Genomic DNA, 23510 nt, shown 5'->3' with positions numbered 1-23510 from the left:
TTTAAATTTTGTGATTTAAGTATTTGATTGTGTCGGTATGAAATAACTCTACCCTGTGGATTGTATATGATCACTATTCCACAATTTGGAAAATTCCTTCAAACATTTGCTAGTATAAGCAGGACCACTATCAGTTTTCCGTGGTGAGATGAGCTCTAGAAAGAAAACAGAGCATAATAAATGACTAATGACACCCAAGATGGTTTTAGTGCTGTTAGCAGAAGCAACAATCATATTAGAAAAAGTATTAACATGAACATATTTGAAATGTCCAAATTCTGACTGTTAGATTTTAACACTCGAGAATTAATTCCACCTGTAGAGGGCAGTGGTGTGAAAGAACAAGAGGTGAAGTTTATGAGATTTTTGAGCGGCTTGGAAAGAAGGTATTGGTGGTGAGAAGGCAAGTGCATCAACTAGAGCATTGGTGGATGTTAAGGAACCTGCCAAGTAAGAATGAACATACTGAGTTATGAAAACTTGAGGTCATTGTCTTACAGACACCTTAAGCAAGAGAAGTCATTGTGAAATAACATTAGTAGTGGGGTTGGGTTTAAGTCTTGCAGTTTCTAAAACAAGAACAGCTTGAGTACAACATGCAGAAACAGTTAAAATATTCAGTGACTGAAAAACAGCTAATAAAACCTGATCAGTTAGCTGGGCAGTGGTAGTGCATGCCCATAATCCTAGCGCTCAGGAGGCAGAGGCATGGGGGATCTCTGAGTTCCAGGCCAGCTTGGTCTACAGACTGAGACTCAGTACAGCCAGAGATACACAGAGAAACCTGTCTCAAAAAAAATCTGGCTGAATGTGCTAGAGAGTTGGTTTAAAGGTTAAGAGCACCGACTGCTCTCCCAGAGGTCCTGAGTTCAATTCCCAACAACCACATGGTAGCTCACAACCATCTGTAATGGACATCTGATGCTGTCTTCTGCTGTGTCTGAAGACAGTGACATATATGAAATAATTACAGCTGGAGCGAGCAGGGCCGAAAAAATTAAAGAAAAAAAACTGGCTGACTACAGTGAGTTGAGATTGTTGAGCTATACAACCAGGAGTGAGTACAATCTTTTTGGTGGAGGATATTAAATTTATATAAAACATAAGCTTCTTGTCCATTTTTGAAGAGACATCTGTAAAAGCATAGAAAGCAGTCTCTATAGATAGAATTATATCTATTTTTAGATATAATGTTAGGCAATACCCATGGGGTATTTTTTTTTTGACTGCTCATATGTTTATTAACAAAAGGAACAACCACACACACCTACTCACAAGTATGTTTAGGAACTTAACATTGACAGTACCCACCCCTCCCAATACTCTTCTCTAGAACCCACCCCAAACTTTGGAGGGCTTCTAGCATCTTTTAAAATCTGAAAACCATATGAATATGCTGTCTAGACTCTGCCTTTTATGCCCCCATCCTCCTGTCCCTGTGGGCTGTAGATGAAAATCTCCAAGAAGCTGCTCAGTCATTCAGGTTTAGATCAAAATCTGGATATAACTCCTTGGTGGTATCGCCTCGAGTCACAGCCAGCTTCCCCAGCAGCATCTGTGATACATCCTTGATGCCATTGTACTCATGGAGGAGGGAGATAAGCTTCTCCAGCTCAATCACACGGTAGCCCTCTGCTATTAACTGGGAGATCTCCTTGTCCAGCGTGTCATGCTTCTCCTTCAGTTTCTTAATGTCAGCGCTCAAGGCCTCCTCGCTGACATCGTTATTCTCATCAATCATGGGGAATGGCCATTGCGGTGATCGGTAGCCGCCATGGTTAAGTCGGCTGAATTCTGACTCACCCCTCCTGAACCCTAAGGTCCGGGGCACCCGGAGCGGGGTGGGCTTAAGCTCGGAAGGGTCCAGAGTTTGGGGTTAAACGGCTGCTTCAGGGAACTAGAAACCGACGACGGAGACCACCAACCGCCCCACGTCAGTCTGCGCACGCACCCCCATGGGGTATTTTAAAGTATCTTCAAAATACCTTAAAAGGAGATTTTTAGAATAATGGTTATCTATTGATCCCAAGTAACATGCTAATGCTACCTGCCAATTATTATCGTCATGGAACAAATAACCAACCTGCATTTTATTTAATGGCACAACCATTTCTGTAGTCTCTTTACCAGTAAGTGGTTTAAGATGTGCCCTGCCCATCATTATCAAATCTATAATTTCTTGTAAATAAGGAGTTATAGATCAGTGCAGCGAGTTATGACATTATAAATTTCTGTAACACCATTACCCTGTTGATATATAATCCCTGTAAGTGATGAGGAGAAAAGATACACAGCTGATGAAGAAGTAGGGAATTAATTCTATGAGCTACCACTTTAGCAGAAGAATTATTTAATATACCAATAACTTTCTCTGTTTCAAGTTTTCTAATGGAGTTTAACCAAGTATCTTAGTTAGGGTTTTACTGCTGTGAATAGACACCAGGGCCAAGGCAACTCTTATAAGAACAACATTTAATTAGGGCTGGATTACAGGCTCAGAGGTTCAGTCCACTATCATCAAGGCAGGAAGCATGTGGTACCCACACAGGCATGGTGCAGGAGGAACTGAGAGTTCAGCGTCTTGTTCTGAAGGTAAACAGGAGAAGACTAGCTTCCAGGCAGCTAGGAGGAGGGTCTTAAAGCCCACGCCCACAGTGACACACCTACTCCAACAAGACTAGACTTCCTAATAGTGCCACTCCCTGAGCCAAGCATATTCAAATCACCACATCAAGAGTCTCCAAAGGGGCTAGAGAGATGGCTCAGTGGTTAAGAGCACTGGCTGCTCTTTCAAAGGTCCTGAGTTCAAATCCCAGAAACCACATGGTGGCTCACAACCATCTGTAATAAGGTCTGACACCCTCTTCTGGTGTGTCTGTAAACAGCTATACAGTACTTAGATGTAATAATAAATAAATCTTAAAAAAAAAAAAGAATGTATCTAATTTAATATAGCCCAAAGTTCTTTTTTTCTAAGTAACTGGGGGTACATTGTTTGTGAAATTTTAAGATGATAGCAAATTTGTTGTTAAATTTTTTTAATATATCCTAAATAATCATTAGGTAATTTTTGTTTGCTTGTTTTGTTTTGTTTTTCAAGGCAGGATTTCTGTCATGGAACTCACTGTGTACACCAGACTGGCCTTGAACTCACAGAGATCTGCCTACCTCTGGGTCCCAAGTGTTGGGATCAAAGTTGTGCCACCATGGCCCAACAAGGTGATTGTTTTTGTATTTTACCTGAAGTTGTGTTTAAATTTTGCTCTTTTAGTTTGCTTACCATGAAAGCTAGGCACTGATTTAAGTATTCACTAGATAAGTGAAAGGGGAGAATATCATCCACATAATGACCAATACTTTTGGAAATTAAATTAGCACCAGATTAAATGCTTTGTGTACATAATATTGACATATAGTGGGGCTATTTTTCATCCTTTGTAGTAAAACTTTCCACTGATACTGTGTTAATGGCTGCTGACTGTTTAAAGTAGGAACAAAGAATGCAAAATGATCCTTATCCTCAGGATATAAAGGAATAATGAAAAAGTCTTTTAAGTCAAGTATAACCATGTCCTTGAGGAATCATAGGGCCACCATTGTTTTCATAGTAGCATTTATGACCTCAGATAATTTGACAGCTAAATTTTATTCTTTGTCCTTTTATGAATTACAAAAATAGTGGAGCTCCAAGGAAACTAGCGAAAGGTTCTATATGTCCTAGTTACAATTGTTCCTGTATTAGAGGTTTGGTCTGTTTTAATTTGTCGTCATGAAGGAGCCTTTGATCAATTCATAGTAGGTCATCAGAGATCCACTGTAGTTATAAAGGCTGTTTGGATGGCCCTTGATCAATGACCCCAGTTAGGGGGTTATATTTTCTTACATTATAATAGCAGTAAGTTAGTAAGTTAGTAGTTAGTACTGCTTGCATTTGTTGTAATATCTCTTTACCACAAGTTACATAAAAGTCCTGAAAAATACTGCACAGTTCAAGAAGAATCTTTAAGGCTCCAACATCTTGTAGTGGTGGGCCACTACACATTGGCCAGTGTGGGGGCCATTCCACTTGATGACTGTGGTGATTTGAATATGCTTAGTCCATGGGAAGTGGCATTATTAGGAGGTGGCCTTGTTGGAGGAAGTGTGTCACGGTGTAGGTGGGCTTTGAGGGCTCTTAGTGCTCAAGTTCCTCCCAGTGCAAAAGAGACAGTATCTCCTGGTTGCAGTTGGATCAAAATGTAGAACTCTCAGCTCCTGTCTACCTAGATGCTGTCATACTTCCTGCCATGATGATAATGGACTAAACCTCTGAACCTGTAAGCCAGCTCCAATTAAATGTTGTCCTTTATTAGCATTACCTTGGTTGGGTGTCTCTTCACAGCAATGCAACCCAAACCAGGACAATGGTAATAACTGAGTGATCTGCCTTAGTATCTAGAATGACTGTAAAGCTGTGATTCTCAACCTTCCTAATGTTGCAGTCCTTTAACACAGTTCCTCATGTTGTGGTTGGCTCCCAACGATCATAACTGTAATTTTTCTACTGTTGTGAATTATAATGTGTGTGTGTGTGTGTGGTGTGGTGTGGTGTGTGTGTGTGTGTGTGTGTGTGTGATATGTGCAGGCTATCTGACCCCAAAGGAGTTTTGACCCATGGGTTGAGAACCACTGTTCTAAAACTAAAGAAACAGTTTTCAGCTCAACATAGAATGTCCATCTTCTGATAACAATCTTATCTATAAAACTAAGGAATTTATCCCCACTGCATTAGATCCTGCTGATCCTCCTGAATGACTAGATATTGAGTTTTGATCCTGGTTATCTGGGTCAATTTCTCCCTCATTCCTAGGGTTGGGTGTTGCTCCCTTGAGAACTTTAAGATTTACTATCCTTGTCAAATTTGGATCGACTTTCCTTAGCCTAATGTTTTCCTTTTTTTTTATGATATTTTTTATTTTTTTTTAAAGATTTATTTATTTATTATATGTAAGTACACTGTAGCTGTCTTCAGACACTCCAGAAGAGGGCGCCAGATCTCGTTGCGGATGGTTGTGAGCCACCATGTGGTTGCTGGGATTTGAACTCTGGACCTTCAGAAGAGCAGTCGGGTGCTCTTACCCACTGAGCCATCTCACCAGCCCTCCTTTTTTTTTTTTAACAATATAGACAAACAAAGTTCGGAGCTGTGATGAAAGGATGGACCATCTAGAGACTGCCGTATCCAGGGATCCATCCCATAATCAGCTTCTAAACGCTGACACCATTGCATACACTAGCAAGATTTTGCTGAAAGGACCCAAAGATAGCTGTCTCTTGTGAGACTATGCAGGGGCCTAGCAAACACAGGAGTGGATGCTCACAGTCAGCTATTGGATGTATCACAGGGCTCCCAATGGAGAAGCTAGAGAAAGTACCCAAGGAGCTAAAGGGATCTGCAACCCTATAGTTGGAACAACATGATGAACTAACCAGTACCCCGGAGCTCTTGTCTCTAGCTGCATATGTATCGAAAGATGGCCTAGTCGGCCATCACTGGAAAGAGAGGCCCATTGGACTTGCAAACTTTATATGCCCCAATATAGGGGAATGCCAGGGCCAAAAGAATGGGAATGGGTGGGTAGGGAAGTGGGGGGCGGTATGGGGGACTTTTGGGATAGCATTGGAAATGTAATTGAGGAAAATACGTAATAAAAAAAAAACAGTGAAAAAAAAAAAAGAGGCAGGATTACTAGAATACTTTTGCATTCATTTTTCAAATGTCTTTTATTTCCAAATTCAAAATAAGACCCTTTTTGAAAAGGTTTTTGAATAGCTTCTACAGTGGCTGCTGCAACATGAGAGAAGCTGCCAATAGCTTGAGTGGCTGTTAGCCAATTTCTAACAATCACCATGTTTTATTGGTGTTGTGGCAACTCTACACTGGTGGCTCCATCAAACACAACCTGCCTGATCAGGTTTATCACCATCAAAGTTTTCACCAAATTGTGCTGTGCCTAAAATAAACTATTTGGGGGTCAGACTTCCGAAGTTTGAACCAACACTAACTACTTAGTCCTGTTGTGCCTGAGCTACCCTTTTACCTCCTGTGGATCATTACTTTGCTGGCTCTGGTGACTGCGAGGATTCCGGCAGGTCCCAGTGTCATACTTCCTCCAGCATGGTTGCACCCCAAAGAGCATCATCCCCAACTGTTCTAATGCCTGAGACTACGGGGAAATATCTCATTCAAACCCACTGCACTGCTTGATTCTGAGGCAGGTGAGCATAGGAGATAGTTTACTACACTAAGACCTCCCATCCCCTATTTGATTTGAGATTATGAACACACAGTCCTCTTGCAGTAACACACGTGGGAGCCTTCAGTGTCACATACTATACACACACACCTCTCCAAACAATGCCTCCAGTAACCTCAGAACTTCTAGCTACATCAGGCTACCCATACTTCCGTCTCTGAACAGTAGTATAAGTTTTCCTGTCCTTGGCAATGTTCAGATTAGACAGTTTCTGTTCAAGAATATTCTCAGCATTGTCTGTGTATGAAGAGTGGAAAAGCTGATCTGGCCTGAACTAGTTTCAGATGCATACACAAGAAAGGAAAACTGTGTCCTCTGTTACTTTTAGGGAGACCTTCCTATTTACCACCTTATGCTGATACATAAGGGCACACTTATGTTTAAAATCAGATGCATTATAAAAAGGACATGCACAGTAGAGAAAACGAATATATGACCTACTCTATCAGTCAGAGTAGAGAACCACCCAAACTACGTATCTAGTAATCAGCACCCCCTTCTCCTGAGCCCTATAAAAGGAAGCCCTGAGCAATAATCTGGACACTGAGAATCTTCACTCCCATAACTCATTGTCAATCTTTAATAGTGTACCTACATAATTTGTAATTTCACTTTTATTCAAATAACATTATCTTACTTTTTTCTGTAAGCTCTTAAATTCAATTCTTTGGAAAAGAGGCCAAGAACCTAGAAATGCCCAGCCCAGAATCAGAGCACCAGTTATGACACTACTGTCATTGTCAGACTGGTGGGGAAGATGCCAGGAGAGAACAAAGAAAACTACTAGGCTGAAAGGAGGGAGAGATAGAGAAGGGAGGATGAGAATAAAAGGACCTGCTGTTTGCTGGACTGCAGGTCTGTAATAGAGCACTTACCTCTCCTGCATAAAGACCTAGGTTCAATATCCCAGCACTGGGGAGTGGGGATAGTGGAGGAAGGGCAGAGCCTGCTGTTCTACACCTGATAGTCTCTGTCTCTTTAAGGGTATAGTGTATTTTTGGTCTTTTTCTATTACATCATCAACCTAGTGAAAACTAGCAAGCACCCATTGTTTATTTCCTTCCTTCCTTCCTTCCTTCCTTCTTTTCTTTCTTTCTTCCTTCTTTTCTTTCTTCCTTCTTTTTCTTTTCTTTCTTTCTTTCTTTCTTTCTTTCTTTCTTTCTTTCTTTCTTTCTTTCTTTCTTTTTCTCTTTCTCTCTTTCCTTCTTTCTTTCCCTTCTCAAGGCAGGGTTTTGTAGCCCTGGCTGTCCTGGAACTCACTCTGTACACCAGACTGGGCAGGAATCAGAAATACAAAGTGAGTTCCAGGACAGCCAGGGCTATACAGAGAAACCCTGTCTGGGGGGGGGGGGGGGGGGGGGGGATCCAGCAGCAGGTCAGATTGACCAACTCTAACACCAAGACCTTGCTGCTGCGCGCTCACCTCACTGTGCAGATGCATATATACCCTGAACTCAGTCGTCAGGGCAGAAGGATTATTTTCCGGGGAACTCGGAGCCCAAGTGATGCCCGCACCCGCAGGTAACGGAATGTAAACTGACCTCTGCTGGTACCCAGACCTGATCCTTAAACAAGACCTGTGAGTGGTTTGCACTCCCTTAGACCAGAGGCCAGGCCTTCCCCGATTGGTCAACGTTGGGCTGGCGCTAGCTTCCATTGGTTAAGTGCTACGTCTCGGCGCGTGGCCTTCTGGGAATTGTAGTCTCAGTGTCCCTGGCGCTGCCGCCATTGTCCAGCGGGAGGCCGGTCCGGTGGTCCCCAGGACGGGGCTGAGTTTAAAATTAGGGTGTCCTTGGACGTCTGTGGCTGACCTGTTGGCCTGGAATGGACCACCAGGACAAAGCATCAACAGTGGCAATGGCCTCGCGGCCGCAAGCAACACAACTTCAGGTAACAAAAAGGACGGATTGGACTCCGAGTCCCGCTGTTCCCGACAGAGTGACCTGTAGCCCGCGGCGCTTTTTCCACGAGAGAAATAAGCGCTGTGGCTCAGCCTCCGAGCCTGGGTCCAAATCTAGTTCCCTCTGTGTGCATGCTTCAGCCTCCTGTCTCCGTGCCATGGGGTGGAGGGGGAGGAGGGTGGTCATTTCCCTGAGGACAGACAGGCCCTGCTCAGGGGTTCGACCCCGCTCTGGCCAACGCCCTCCCATTTATCCCGAAAGAAGGTTCTCAGAGATGACAGGTGACTGACTAGCATTACAGACCAACCACATTGCGGGTACGGTCCTCAAAACATGTCCTAAGGCGCAGAATCAACAGACTTTTAAGGGAAGCTCCACACCATGACCCCTATTTTGCAAGTAAGGCATAACTTCGTGGGGCAGAGGTACCAAGTTAGGAAAACAGAAGTAACTTCCAAGGGTCACGCCCTTCTGGGCCTTGGGAAAACTGTGGTAGGTGTGGCTAATAGTGTTTGTCAAGCTCCTGGTCATCAAAGTTCTGCACTTGTAGACAAATTGCTTATTCTGTTCACCGTAGTTCACCTAGCAGAAGCCAAGACCAATTCATACATAAGTTCTGCAACGTTGAAATTATGCTCTGGAGGTCAGGAGGTGGGTATTTGATTTGCTTGGGGGAAATTTGTGTTAATTACATTTGGTGTGAAAAGTGAGCTTATGATAGTCTTAGATTGCAAATAATCAGATTCACGTTATCTCAGTTTTTCATGAAATGTGACCAGAGTGTAGAACTGAGAACTGAGGCCTATCAACAGCTATATGAATGAGCCATAGTGAAGGTGGATTCGCCAGCCCCAGTCAAGTCTTAGGTAACAGTCATGAGGCTGACAGTTTGTCAAGGAGTAAGCAATGAGACGGGCGGGAGAAGAAGTGTGTTTAATCACTCTGTTGTCGTGTTTCAAATAGTACACACAAAACACAGTGAGACCTGAAATAAACACTACTTCATGGTTTCTGATGGGGTAGGAAATCAAGAGTGACTTAGTTTATGGATCTACCCTAGGCTCTTAAAGTTATATTCAAAATGACAGTCCAACAGTTATTACTTGAGACTTATCAGAGCCTAGAAGACCCACTGTCAAGATAATTCATTCACATGCCGTTGGCAGGAGAACTCAGTGTTTCTCCTTGTAGGCCTTGCTATGGAAGCACTTAGGTCTCACTGTGTAAAGTGTAGTTTCCTATAGAGTGGTGTGATCCAGAAGATGGCAAGGTAGAAGCTGTGTTGTCACCTGTGACCTCAGCTCAGACTTTATGCTGTCATTTCCACAGTATCCTATCAGTTTTAGAAGTCATCATGGTTGCATGCAGATCAGGGGTGGGGAGGGATGAGGTGGAGGGGTTACTGAGGGGCCATTTTGGAGGCTAACCTCCACAGGAGCAAGGACCAAATAAGGAGACCCTAGAGGTCTAGTACACTAGTTTCTTGTGGTTGCTGTAGCAAGTATTTACAAACTGTGTAGCAAAAGACAATGTACATTGTAAGCCAAGACTGGTGACACATGTATATAATCCAGCAACATGAGTGACTGAAGCAGGAAGATGATAAATTCAAAGCCAGGCTGGACCCTCTCTCAGAAATTTAAAAAAAGGCGCGGGGGGTTGGGGGGGGACACAGTCTAGAGATGAGAAGTCAGAAATGAGCACCACTAAACTAAGCAGAGCCATACTTCCACCAAGTTCTAGGGGAGGTTCTCTGCTTTTCCAGCTATAAGAGCTGTAGCCCCGGCACTCCTTGCCTTGTGGCCTTTTATCTAGCCTCAGAGCAGCAATGTAGCATCTCCCTTAGGCGATCACATTACTTTCCAACTTCTCAAGTCTCACGCCTATCTCCTAAATGTGTGGTTGCATTTAGAGGCCACCCAGATAACTCAGGACATGTGCCTGTTTTGTCGTCTTTATCATATCGGCAAAGTCTATGTTACTACCGTAATATTCATAAGTTTCAGGAGCAGGTACCTGGATATCTTTGGGGGAGTGATCAGCCTTTATTGAAAAGTGACAAGGAGCCATTCAAGTGTCCAGAGCAGTGGTTCTCAATGCTGTGACCCTTTAATACAGTTCATCATACTGTGGTGACCCCCAACCACAAAATTATTTTGTTGCTACTTCATGACTATAATTTTGCTACTGTTGTGAATCGTAATGTAAATATCTGGTATGCAGGATATCTGATAGGCAACCCCCAAAGGAGTTGCAACCCACATTTTTTTTTCTTTTTTTGGTTTTTCGAGACAGGGTTTCTCTGTATAGCCCTGGCTGTCCTGGAACTCACTTTGTAGACCAGGCTGGCCTCCAACTCAGAAATCTGCCTGCCTCTGCCTCCCAAGTGCTGAGATTAAAGGCATGTGCCACCACCGCCCGGCTGCAACCCACATCTTAAGAAGCACTGTTTTAGGGACTGGTGATGTAACTCAGTGGGAAGAGTGCTTGCCTACAGGTGGGACGTCCTAGCACCACACACAAAATGGAAAAGCAGGGAAAGGTGTTGAGGACTGGTATAGGGTTGGAAAGAACCTCTTGAACATTGGATAAGATACTGAAAGCTGAGCGAAGATAGTAGGTTAAAAAGAGGGAGGGGGCAGAGATGGGACCTGGTGATCAAATAACAAATAATGCTGATGTGGCCTGGTCATCAATAGAAGAATGTGTAGAAGACGAAGATCTGATCACCTGAGGTTGCCTTCTGGCCTCTATACAGACATGCATACACACAAACACTCATAAACATACTCAAAAACAAAAAAACCTAGTAGTCATATCTTTTTCTTTTAAGATTTATTTTTTATTATACATAAGTACACTGTAGCTGACTTCAGATGCACCAGAAGAGGGAGTCAGATCTCATTACAGGTGGTTGTGAGCCACCATGTGGTTGCTGGGATTTGAACTCAGGACCTTTGGAAGAGTAGTCAGTGCTCCTAACCCCTGAGCCATCTCGCCAGCCCTTCTAGCCATTTCTATATGACATAAACCTGCATGTCTAGTCTGTCTGATCAGTCATAGGCCAGCTGTGTCTGGCTTTGTTGATCCTGCCAAGTGCTCTCATATGTTGTCATGGTAGCCCATGCCTACCCCATAGTGCTCCAGTAGGCTCCCAGTGAGGGCTGAGGCACATCAGTCAGAGTGTACAGTTTGTCAAGACCCCTGCCTGCCTGTTTCCTCTACCACAGAGTTAGATGGTCCAACTAATCAAGGTTGCCTGGAAATGTTTCAGGAGCCAGTGACTTTCCGAGATGTGGCTGTGGACTTTACCCAAGAGGAGTGGGGGCAGCTGGACCCTACCCAGAGGACTCTGTACCGTGATGTGATGCTGGAGACCTTTGGGCACCTTCTCTCTGTGGGTAAGTTCTGCTTCCCTAACTATAGTGGTGGAATCTTCCTGAGTCGTGACTGTGGGCCTCTAATATGGAGCTCCAACTTAACCTTGAGTCCTCATTCCCTGTAGGACACTCTTGTGTCCTTTCTGTCACAGACCAAAACCCTCATGTGACTGTGGATGCCCACATGTCCTGATGGTCAAGAGCCTGAGCTGCAGCCTGGGCTTGTTTTTCCCAGAGCAGCTTCCGACTTCCTGTGTCTCTTCCTATTTCCAGGTCCTGATCTTCCCAAACCTGCAGTTATCTCCCAGCTGGAACAAGGTGCTGAGCTGTGGGTGGCAGACAGAGGAGGCACCCGGGCCTGCCATCCAGGTAAGAACCCCACCAAGTGGGTGCCCCCTAGTTGGGGGGATTCCAGGAGGCCACTAGAGATGTACTTAGGAAGAATATGGTTTCATGGCCCTCAAACCTATTCCTCTTTTAGGAGCTTCACGGGACTTAACACCAGACTAAAAGCTTTGGTTATAGCCAAAGACGCAAAGAAAAATCTGTGAAGCGAAAAGGCTTTAGGAGGCAAAGTCTAGAGCAGTGATTCTCAGCCTTCCTAACACTGTGACTCTTTAATACAGTTCCTCATGTTGTGGTGACCCCCAACCATAACATTATTTTCGTTGCTGCTCCATAACTGTGATTTTGCTACTGCGATGATTTGTAATGTAAATATCTGATATGCAGGACATCTGATATGTAGCCCCCAGGTTGAGAACCACTGGTCTAGAGGCAGCAGATGTGAGTTTCTAGATCTTCAGACTCTAGAGTCAGACAGAATGTGCTCAGTTCCTCCAGCAGTGAGCTGTGGTAGTACATGAGGGACTGTGAGCTCCAGGGAGGATGAGAGTCTGTCCTAGGGACACTCTGTGTCTAGCGCATACCATGATTCTGGTGCTTGAAATAAAAGTAGATAGGTGAACTTTTCTTACCAATTAGGATGGTGGGAACCCACCCCAAATCCAAGTCCCCTAACACTCCCAAAGGCCAGCCTGTGAGCAAACTTCTCTTAGACTGCCAGGTTAGCCAGTTGTCTTGTATTTCTGGAGGGTCCACTGGGGCCTCACCCTCCTCTGCTCACAAAAGCCATCCACTTCCTCTCCAGCAGTGAGAGTCCTGCCTTGATTGTTTTTCTGCAGCATCTTACTTCCTAGGCCACACCCTTTCTCATGAGCATTCCCAGCATTTTCATCCTGGCCTTCCATTCAGTTCTTTTTTTTTTTTTTTTTTTTTTGGTTTTTCGAGACAGGGTTTCTCTGTGTAGCCCTGGCTATCCTGGCACTCACTTTGTAGACCAGGCTGGCCTCGAACTCAGAAATCCGCCTGCCTCTGCCTCCCGAGTGCTGGGATTAAAGGCGTGCGCCACCACGCCCGGCTTCCATTCAGTTCTTGCATGCTGGATTCTGTAAACCTGTTCCTCATACCCTTCTGCTCGTCTAATATCTAACTAGATATTAAACACTTGTCCTAGGACTGAAGAGTTGGCTCATTGGTTAAGAGCTCTTGTTTTTCTTGCCAAGGACCAGGGTTCAATTCCCAGCACCCACCCAGGACCCCTGACTTAGCTGGCACTGGTGCTAGCTTGTCATTTTAGAGATGTGCTAGGGATAATGGTTCTAAGCTGCTCAGGGTTACAGTTTGACTACAATAGCTCTAGCCATCACTTCCATGTTCTGGTGAGAAGGAAGGGAGGAGGTAGGAACAGTGCCAGACATCTGTCCCCTGGTCCCAGTACTCTTTGTTCGGGCCTGGATTCCTTGCTCTTATCCTGACACTGTTTACTAGAGAAGGTGGAAAGGAGAGGTCTAATACATAATAAATGGGCTGGTGCACTGGGACTCTAACAGCTGGAATGAATATGGTATGGCTCTGGTGACATATAACCAGCAGCCTGGAGTCAACCCTCCCAAATGCTTCAAGGGGTGCAGAGAGACAAACTGACCTCTATGAAGAGGCATGACCCTCACTGTCAGGTTCGTGAGTCTACAGCAGATCCATTTCTCCCTCCTTTATTGCTTGTTGCCAATGCTGCTTCCAACTGCTTTGTTGTCAGGAGCAAATCCGACTCATCTGCAGGAGTGCTTCTCACTGACAGCATATGCTGTGACTGAATCTAGGTTCCAAAATAACTGAGCCTTGACTGGCTACCACAGCAAGTGTGGCATCAGAAGTATAGCAGAGACTGTGAGTCATACATGTCCTAGAAGCAAAGGCCTCCAGAGAGTCCTGTTAAAATGGAAACACACTTTGCATTAATACTTGTGTAGATGCCCTACTGCTACCGTAGCAAATTACTCTGACAAAGTGGTTGGGAAAAGTACAGATTTGACTGGTTGTAGTAATAAACTCCTGTAAGTCCAAGCACTCTGCAGGGAAGCCCCTGCAAAACCCTGGCCAATGTGTTTCCTCACATTTGTGAAAATTGGTTGGAGTGGAAAGTAGTTATTAGTTCATCAGAAGCGACTGCTCTGGCAGTTCCAGAAGAGGTCCCACTGCCTTGTCTCTGCTAGTGTGCAGAGGCTGCCGTGTACCATGGCTCATGGGGCCGGCCTTCTGCAGAGCACATCACTCAGCTCTGTATCCACTGCCTCACATTCCTCGCAGACTCTGGCTCACCAGCCTTTCCTCCATGGAGCCTCTTGGTGATGTTTAGAATCCCTAGAGAACTGCACACTGTTAATAGTCTTAATTTGGGCCTGGCGAAGTAGCTCACCAGTTAAGAGTGCTTTCTCTTCTTGTAAAAAACTTGAACTTGGTTCCAGCTATCTCTAACTGTAGCTCCAGGAGATCTGATGCCTCTTCTGACCTCGGGCCCCTGCACACATATGCTGTGCATTCACATACATATGCATAAATAAAAATTAAAATTAAAATAAATTTCCACTAAAAATGTTTTAAATTAAATTTACAGTATCCTCTTTGCCATGTAACAGTGCCCAATGACTGGTATGTGGCTACCCTTGAGAGGCTATCATTCAGTTTAGCACGCTCTTCATTCAATGAGAGTAATCCTTTTGTTTTAAAGGAAAAGAGTGCTTATCTAGGCCGAACCCCCTCCCAGTACAGCCATGTGATTTAGTGGGCCTGTTGCATCTTGCTTTGTTTCTCACCAGTTCCCTCTTATAGTTACTTGACTTTACCTGGTGTACTGCAGTCTCAACCCTACCGTTGCTTCCTCTTACCACAGTTTCACTCTGGAGACACTGTGACTTTCTAAACACTATGGCTCAGTAGTCTGTTAGGGGGCCAACTGGAGCTGCGAGAGCCCCTGGCCTGGCCCAGTTATACCAGCTCAGCCCTCAGTAGTGGCCTGAAATCTCCCTCACTGGGTCCTCTTCATTCCCTCCCCCCTTCCCTTTGACAACATTGGTCTGGACCAGGGTTGCCCTGAGACTGTATTTTAATAGCATCAGCTCAGAAGTCCATTCAGCAAGCATTCCTGAGGACTCACCCATTTAATAATGCCTTTGATGCTAGGAGTGTAGCAGAAAATAAGATAGACAGACTGAAATGAGCCTTCAGTCAGGTGTCTGAAGTGAAATTATCAGGAGGTGATGGTTGAAACAAACAAACAACGACAACAACAACAAAAAGCCTGAGAAACAGGGTAGACGGTGCTCCCAGGACACACAGAAGTGCCTCTTTTCTGAGATAACACTGAAGCAGGCAGATGTCTGGGGACGCACGCTCCAGCCAGAGAAAGCAGCATGGGGTGTGGTAGGAGGAACAGTAAGGAAGACAGCGGGGAAGAATGGGGAGCAGCGGAGGAGAGCACACTCTTCAGAAGTGATTTGCATGGTGAGCAGAGGGGTAAGTAGGATGGAAAGAAGAAGGAAGACCAAAGTGTGGATACTTCATTCCTTCGTAGAATGGGGAACAAAATACCCATGGAAGGAGTTACAGAGACAAAGTTCGGAGCTGAGACAAAAGGAAGGACCATCCAGAGACTGCCCCACTTGGGGATCCATCCCATATACAACCACAAAACCCAGACACTATTGCATATGCCAGCATGATTTTGCTGACAGGACCCTGATACAGCTATCTCTTGTGAGGCTATGTCAGTGCCTGGCAAATACAGAAGTGGATGCTCAGAGTCATCTATAGGATGGAACACAGGGTCCCTAATGAAGGAGCTAGAGAAAGTACCCAAGGAGCTAAAGGGGTCTGCAACCCTATAGGAGGATCAACAATATGAACTAAGCAGTACCTCCACCCCCAGCTGTGTCTCTAGTTGCATATATAGCAGAGGATGGCCTAGTTGGCCATCAATGGGAGGAGAGGCCCTTGGTCTTGTGAAGATCATATGCCCCAGTACAGGGGAATGCCAGGGCCAGGAAGCAGGAGTGAATGGGTTGGGGAGCAGGGCAGAGGGAGGGTATAGGGGACTTTGGTGATAGCATTTGAAATGTAAATGAAGAAAATATCTAATAAAAGAAGAAAAAAAAGCAGAAACTCAAAAAAAATTTTTTGTGTGGAATAACACATTTTATTAAGCCCCTCTGTGTGCTGTTCAGAGGCAGCAAAGGGTGTAATGCCCAGCCAGTCTCAGCTTCTCTAGCTTTTCTCCTGTGGCCAGGCTCTTGGTTTTCCCTTGAACCCCTCCAGCATTCACTGAGACAGATGTTTTTGAATATTTAGCACCTGTCAGTTCCAGGCACTGATTGGACACTAGTGTCATGGTGAGTCTTAGGCAGGTGAGAGGCCTCAAGAATGCCAAGGGTGGGGCTGAAAAGATGGCTCAGCGGTTGAGAGCACCTACTGCTCTTGCAAAGGACGTGGGTTCTGTTCCCAAAACCCACAAGTTGGCTCACAAGTACTCTCTGACCTCAGTGGACTCCTGCATGCATGTTAAGGGTGGGCAATGAAGAGAAGCATAAAGTCCTCAATAAAGTGTAATTCCTAATCCCTAAAACCAGTCGTCTATAAGAGGGGGCCAGTATAATCATAAGAGTAATTATAAGAAGCAAAAGGGTCACAGTAAGAAAATGATATGTGACAACAGAAGCAGAGACTATTGAGAGGGGTCTGAAGATGCTACACTACTGACTTCCATAGGTTCTTCCGTGGAGCTCCCAAGAAAATCCAGCCCTGCTGACATCTGGACTTTAGGACTTCATATTGTAAAATACAAAACACAGCTACTTTGGGGCACTAGGTTTATGGTAGAGTGTAACAGTGTCCTTGCAAGAAAATAGTACATTTTTATTTTGTTTCCAGTGCTTGGTCTAGGAGTAAAGCTGTGGTTGAGGGCCGGGATAGTTGGTGTCAAGGGGAGAATCAGGTGTTACAAAGCAGGTTGTTAAGGTCCAGGGTATTGGAACCTACTTCTCTCCTTGTTTTCCATTAACTACTCAGAGCTCTTTGTTTTTCTTTTAGGCTGGATTCTTGAACCTGAAGACCACACATTACTAAAGGACCAGGGCCTCCCAAAAATGAAACCATCCCCCATTACAGAAAAGGATGGGTTTGCAAAGGCTGTTCCTTGTCGTTCTATGATAGGGATAGATCAGGAAAGTGATGGCCAGAGGCAGGCACTCAAGAAGGACCAGAGTAACTTGAATGACCCCAAAGAGATACCACTTCAGAGTCAAAGCCACAAAAGTCTTGGACTTGTGGAAACCTGTGTTCTTGGCTTAAACACTTATCTATTACCAGTTATTTCTGGAAGAGAGTATGGCTGTACTTATGACTCACAAGTTAAAAATTTAGAACATAATCCAAGCTTAGTTAGACAACGGACAGACTCCCCAGCAACACAGTCCTTTGATGACAATGACAGTCAAAAAGCCTTTGATCAAATTATGCCCGTTACAGAACTCACAAAAAGTCAGGTGCAAGATAAACCCTATAAGTGTACTGATTGTGGGAAGTCATTTAACCATAATGCACATCTCACAGTGCACAAGAGAATTCATACGGGAGAAAGACCTTACATGTGCAAAGAGTGTGGGAAAGCCTTCAGCCAAAACTCCTCCCTTGTTCAACATGAGCGAATCCACACTGGAGACAAGCCTTATAAGTGTGATGAATGTGGGAAATCTTTTTGCCACAGTACACACCTTACAGTCCATAGGAGAATTCACACTGGAGAGAAACCCTATGAGTGTCAGGACTGTGGGAGGGCCTTCAATCAGAATTCATCCCTTGGTCGACACAAGAGGACACACACTGGGGAGAAGCCTTATACCTGCAGTGTTTGTGGGAAATCTTTCTCCCGGACCACTTGCCTCTTCCTGCACCTGCGGACTCACACTGAGGAAAGGCCATACGAGTGTAATCACTGTGGAAAGGGCTTCAGGCACAGTTCCTCCCTGGCCCAGCATCAGCGGAAGCACGCTGGTGAGAAACCCTATGAGTGCCGACAGAGGCTGATCTTTGAGCAGGCACCAGCTTTAACAAAGCACGAGTGGACAGAACACCTCGGCTGCGACTCACCGTTGAGTCAAGGTGAAAGGACTCAACGGAGTGATAGGCCCTTTAAGTGTAATCAGTGTGGAAAGTGTTTCACTCAGAGTTCTCACCTCATCCGACATCAGATCACCCACAACAGAGAGGAAGAACCACTACGTGGACGTAGCAGAAGGCGAGAACAGCCCTGTAGACGGGGCTCAAGACTCATTCAGTATCAAAACTCAAATTTAAGAGAGCTTCCTGTAGCCCAGTCAAAGGCAGGACAAGCAAGCAGAACCCTGGCCTTGTTTGACCTTCATGAAATTATGCAGGAGAAAAACTCTGTGCATGTTATTGGGGTAGAAGAACCTTCAGCGGGCAACTCCATGCTGTTTGACACCAGGGAATCTAGCTAGGAAGATAATTCTTTAGATATCTTTTGAGTTACCAGGCACAAACATTATGTCCACACAGTGTATGGATGGCAAGAGATGGCATAATGTCAGTATTGACCTCTGACTTCCTAAGGAAGTGGTGCCTCCCACACAGTTGAGGTTGGTAGTTCTCAAACGTATCAAACTCAGCTCCTGTTTTTGTTTTCTGAGACAAGGTCTCATGTGGCCCAAGCTGGCCTCAAATTCACTATATATCCAAGGATGACCTTGAATTTTCTGATCTTTCTGTTTTCATTCGCCTCCCTAAGTCTGGGATCATGGCTGTGTGCCACTAGACCCAGCAACAACAGACACCTTGAGATATCTTCTCCATTATCCCACAGTGAGTTTACCAGGAATAAACTCTCTGCACTGGCATAGTGTGGAAATAACATATGACCCATGTTGTGTGTAATTTTAAAAAAACAAGCTTCCACCTTTGCCCGGAACTGTGGCGCTTAATCCTGGTTTAGCTCCAAGATGGGCTGCCACCAGTCCCACCCCCAACTTGTCTGTTCCTCCTGGCTTAACTGAGCCAGCAGCCAGCTGTTGCCTTCCCCGAGTTCTTCGTAAAGGATAGTTAATTTGTGGTGTATTATGTCAGTGAGCTATCTTACCATGTCCATGTGCACCGATCTTTACCAGGAGATCATGGTCTGAAACTTTAAGACTGGTTCAAGGATACTGCTGTCTAAAAAAAAACACTATAAGGGACTTTATCATGCCAAATTGATTTTGCAGAATAGTGATGAATTCTTATGAAAGTTTGAACAAATCAAAATGCTATTGTATTGTGGAAACTGTCTAAATTCCTAATGTCCACAAAGTAATATGCGTTTCTATGTGAATTCAAGTCAGAATCCCAGTTTACGTCTCACACAGGTTAAGTCACATGTAGCTCGGCTCTGCACTTGACAGTCATTGCAGCATGCGTATCTCCTGTCCTCATTTCAGTACATCATCTGACAGAGAAGTACCCACAGAACTCTACAACATCCTCTAAAGTCACAGCGCCTATGAAAACCACTATCTTGAAATATCCAAGGTTGTTAGAGGTAATTTGACCTCAGAGGACATTTGGTAATATGTGGAGTCATTTTTGTCCCTGCAACTTAAAAGATGTTACTGGTATCTGGGTGGAGGCCCAGGATATTGCTCAACATACTTAAGTGTCCAGAGCAGCTCTTCCAAGAATTTTCTAGCCCCAAATATCAATAGTATTAACATGGAGAAGCCCTGATACAAACTCAAGAGGGTTGGGTAATAAAACACTAGGCTGGCATGTAAAAGGCCCTAAATTCAGTCCCCAGTACAAAAGACACAATAACTCACCTTTTCTAAACTGTAAATTGATTAAACAATGCTGTATTGACAGTCATGTGAGTTGTTCTTAACAAATAGTCATATATATATGTGTGTGTGTGTGTGTGTGTGTGTGTGTGTGTGTGTGTGTGTGTGTGAATTAGTGTTAAGTAAATTACTGACTTGCAACATTTATATTCAGGGTGAATAATTCCTTTATCTTTCTGTAAATCTTTTATCACTTAACAATGAACATTCTAAAAGACAAATGATATATTTTCACTGGGTCTCCTACCAGTATTGTTTTCACATCCACCCCAGAAAACCATCTTGTTCATCTCTCTGAATCTATTTGTGAAAGGCTAAGACTTTAAGTATATATAACCGTAACCTCACTGACCCACGGGGACAAAGCCTTTTGCATAATCACACTAAGTCCATCATTTTGGGGTTTTGCCACATGGGTTTTTGAGCAGTGCTTCTGGGCCAGAATTTGAATGAAAGCAGTGACCTGGGGTTATTGATTGTACTCTTCTCAACCAGAGCAAAAGATATTTAGGGAGAAGTTACTCTTTTACATCTCAAGGGAAAGGATGACTAATATCTAACAGACACCATCAGATATCCAGCATCCACATGTTCCTGGTTGCTTCATAAACCTTCGTATTTGTTTTAATCTTTCCATAACCTACACGGTGTGTTTGGTTTCTTTCTTAAAGCTTTTAGTTGTGCTGTTTCTTCGTCTTTTGTTTGTTACTTAAATAACTTTGATATAGTGAACTGATTTCCGGTTTGGTATCAAGTCCCTGAACTGTGCTAAAGGGGTGCCCCTTAAGATCACATGACTCAACCTAATTTAAAAAGGAAAAAAAAGTCATTTAGAAAAAAAAGTGCTTGCAATATACTAAAACCTAATTTAAAAAGAAAAGAAAAAGTCATTTAGAAAAAAAAAAGTGGGGGGTTAGCGAGATGGCTCAGCGGGTAAGAGCACTGACTGTTCTTCCAAATGTCCTGAGTTCAAATCCCAGCAACCACATGGTGGCTCACAACCACCCCTAATGAGATCTGACACCTCTTCTGGTGTGTCTGAAGACAGCTCCAGTGTACTTATTTATAATAATAAATCTTTTAAAAAAAAAAAGAAAAGAAAAGAAAGAAAGAAAAGAAAGTGCTTGCAATATATTGAAAACCTAATTTAAAAAGAAACAAAAAGTCATTTAGAAGATCACATGACTCCCACTGTTCTCAAAGCTCCTCCCCCATGCTCCATGTTCTATGAGGTTGCTGCAGGAGGACTATTGGAAAGCCTTCCTGTCAGCCCTTTTGTTGTTGTTGATGTTTTGTTTTGTTTTGATTTTCAAGACAGGGTTTCTCTGTATAGTCCTGGCTGTCCTGGGACTCACTCTGTAGACCAGGCTGGCCTTGAACTCAGAAATCTGCCTGCCTCTGCCTCCCAAGTGCTGAAATTAAAGGCGTGTGTCACCACTGCCCAGCTCTCCTGTCAGCTCTTAATGCAAATAAATAAATTTTAAAAGCTTTATACAAAACAAGATACTTTTTTATTTGTATTTTTTTAATTTACACTATGGCATCTTTCTTTTTTAACATTTAGTTAGTTAGTTGAAATATTTATTTATATGTAAGTACACTGAAGCTATCTTCACACACACCGGTAGAGGGCGTCAGATGTCATTATGGATGGTTGTGAGCCACATGTGGTTGCTGCGATTTGAACCCAGGACCTTCAGAAGAACTGTCAGTGCTCTTAACCACTGAGCCATCTCTCCAGCCCAAGACACTTCTTTTTAAAGGTTCATTTATTTTATGTTTATGAGTGTTATTTCTGCATATAGAGCAGCATACCAGAAGAGGGCATCTGATCCCATTATAGATGGTTGTGAGCCACCATTTGGTTGCTGGGAATCAAACTCAGGACCTCTGAAGAAACAGACAGTACTCTTAACCACCGAGCCATCTCTCCACTCACCACCACCACCACCCCCCAAAGCAAGATATTCTAACGACCATTTTCATATTTACAGGGAACTTCACCCTTATCTAATTGCTTTCCTCCACATGTTCTCTTAAGGAAAAAAAAGAAGGCGGGTGGGGGTAAGGAGTTTCCCAACCTATGTCCATGCAGTTCCTGACAAAAAGAACATTTATTGTTATCTCTGGTTTCTCATAGAGCAAGGAAACCTACTTAACCTAGAAAGAAACAAACTATGGAATATGCACAGCTCAGCTGTAGTCACATGCTTGTGCCCCAGGAGCATGGAATCAACTGATTTAGTTGTATAGAACAGTTGCCTGTCAGTTGCCTGCCTTGAACAGTCATCCTAATAGCACAGTAGTTCTTGCCACTTTGTGGGAACGGTCCAGCATCAGGACTGCTGGCCATCACAGCTTCTTACCTTTGTTCTCTTCTAAGAACCCGAAATCTGATGGGGTCTCCTTTGGAGCACACCTGGCTTTGGATCAGCATTTTTTTTTTTTTTTTTTTATCTCCAGGGTGCTCACAAGACTCTGTTGGTGTCCAGAGTTTGCTTCTCTGCACTCACATTTCCCTCTGAAGTTGGCCTTTCATTTCCTTTGCCAAGTCTGACTTTTCATAATAACTCAGCTGTTATACCTTGTCTGGTAGCTTTTCATTCACAAAGCTAAGAAAAGGTGCATCAGCTGGCTGACTTTGTGGTAGTTCTATGAAATAGTACCATTTCTAGATGAGCCAGGAAGTGTGACACAGGACTTTAATCCAGCACTCAGGAAGCAGGGACAGGGGCAGGGGCAGGCAAATCTCTTAAGTATGAGGCCAGCCTGTTCCAAGATATCCAGGATTACACAGAGAAACCCTGTGTCAAAGTCACATAGACAGATAGATGAATGGATGGATAGATAGATAGATAGATAGATAGATAGATAGATAGCATGTGCAACCATATTCTAAATGAAGAAAAGTAGGCCCAGAGCAAATATTACTAATTACCAGCATAAAGGTAATTATGTATGTTATATTCAAAAGTAATATAAAGTCAGACTTTCATATGAGCATCCAGTTTACAGTAGTTAAGATTTCAGTGACTCCGGGCTGGAAAGATGGCTCAGCAGTTAAAAGCACTGACTACTCTTCCTAAGGACCTGAGTTTAAATCCCAGCAACCACATGGTGGTTTACAACCATCCTTAATGAGATCTGATGCCCTCTTCTGGTGTGTCTAAAGAGCTACAGTGTACTTACATATAATAAATAAATAAATCTAAAAAAAAATTTCAGTGACTCACTTATGTTGGAGGTGCTGCTGTGGTGTTTTGTTTTGTTTTGTTTTTTGGTTTTTTTGTTTTTTTTTGTTTTTGTTTTTTGGTTTTTTGGTTTTTTTTTTTTTTTTTTTTTTTTTTTTTTGCCTTTTTCTCATGGTCCTGAGCAAACTGCTAAAGCCCCAGTCATTGTACCTGTAATCAATACTGGGAGAAATAGGAAAGTACGGCAAGCCAATATTCACCTTTCTCATATGTCAAAGAAAGGCCTTCCCAGAAGCCTTTGTCATATACCCACATAATTTGTTGGCCAAAAATGAGTCACAGGGCCATCTGTCATAAGAGGTTTGGAGTGGTAGTGTTCAGCATTCCTAACCTCTGGTGGCTGCAGAGAAGGTTGAAAAGGGCTCTGTCCCTTTTCTCTTCCAGTCTCTGGAAAGAGTCACCTGTATTCCACATTTCCACAGTGCCAACGTTCACCTCAGGCCTCTCCCCTGCTACTTCA

At 43.8% G+C, this 23510-nt stretch overlaps 1 protein-coding gene and 1 pseudogene across 3 annotated transcripts; one reads left to right on the top strand and one right to left on the bottom strand.

Annotated features, from left to right (window-relative positions):
• Positions 1–1237: 1237 nt before the first annotated feature.
• LOC110297248 (DNA repair protein SWI5 homolog pseudogene) lies at positions 1238–7833 on the bottom strand (annotated as a pseudogene). The gene is made up of 2 exons (XR_002378258.3): positions 7720–7833; positions 1238–1985 (listed from the first exon to the last, which is right to left on the bottom strand). The product of XR_002378258.3 is annotated as a DNA repair protein SWI5 homolog pseudogene (transcript).
• A 185-nt stretch (positions 7834–8018) lies between these two features.
• Positions 8019–19823, top strand: Znf8 (zinc finger protein 8). 2 transcript variants are annotated; one of them, XM_021165975.3, is made up of 4 exons: positions 8019–8186; positions 11472–11598; positions 11851–11946; positions 17002–19823. In XM_021165975.3, exons 1-4 carry the CDS (start codon positions 8121–8123, stop codon positions 18429–18431), a joined length of 1719 nt encoding a protein of 572 aa, XP_021021634.3. In that variant the 5' UTR covers positions 8019–8120; the 3' UTR covers positions 18432–19823. The 2 variants fall into 2 exon arrangements, with proteins under 2 accessions (XP_021021634.3, XP_085698348.1); XM_085842222.1 differs by lacking the exon at positions 8019–8186 and adding an exon at positions 8198–8848.
• Positions 19824–23510: the final 3687 nt, after the last annotated feature.

Source organism: Mus caroli, unplaced genomic scaffold (assembly GCF_978045245.1).
Source record: "Mus caroli unplaced genomic scaffold, Mus_caroli_1 scaffold_8, whole genome shotgun sequence".
In the NCBI taxonomy this organism is placed as follows: domain Eukaryota; kingdom Metazoa; phylum Chordata; class Mammalia; order Rodentia; family Muridae; genus Mus; species Mus caroli.
The sequence above is the reverse complement of the archived record's forward strand: the minus strand, read 5'-3'. Positions and strand labels throughout refer to the sequence as shown.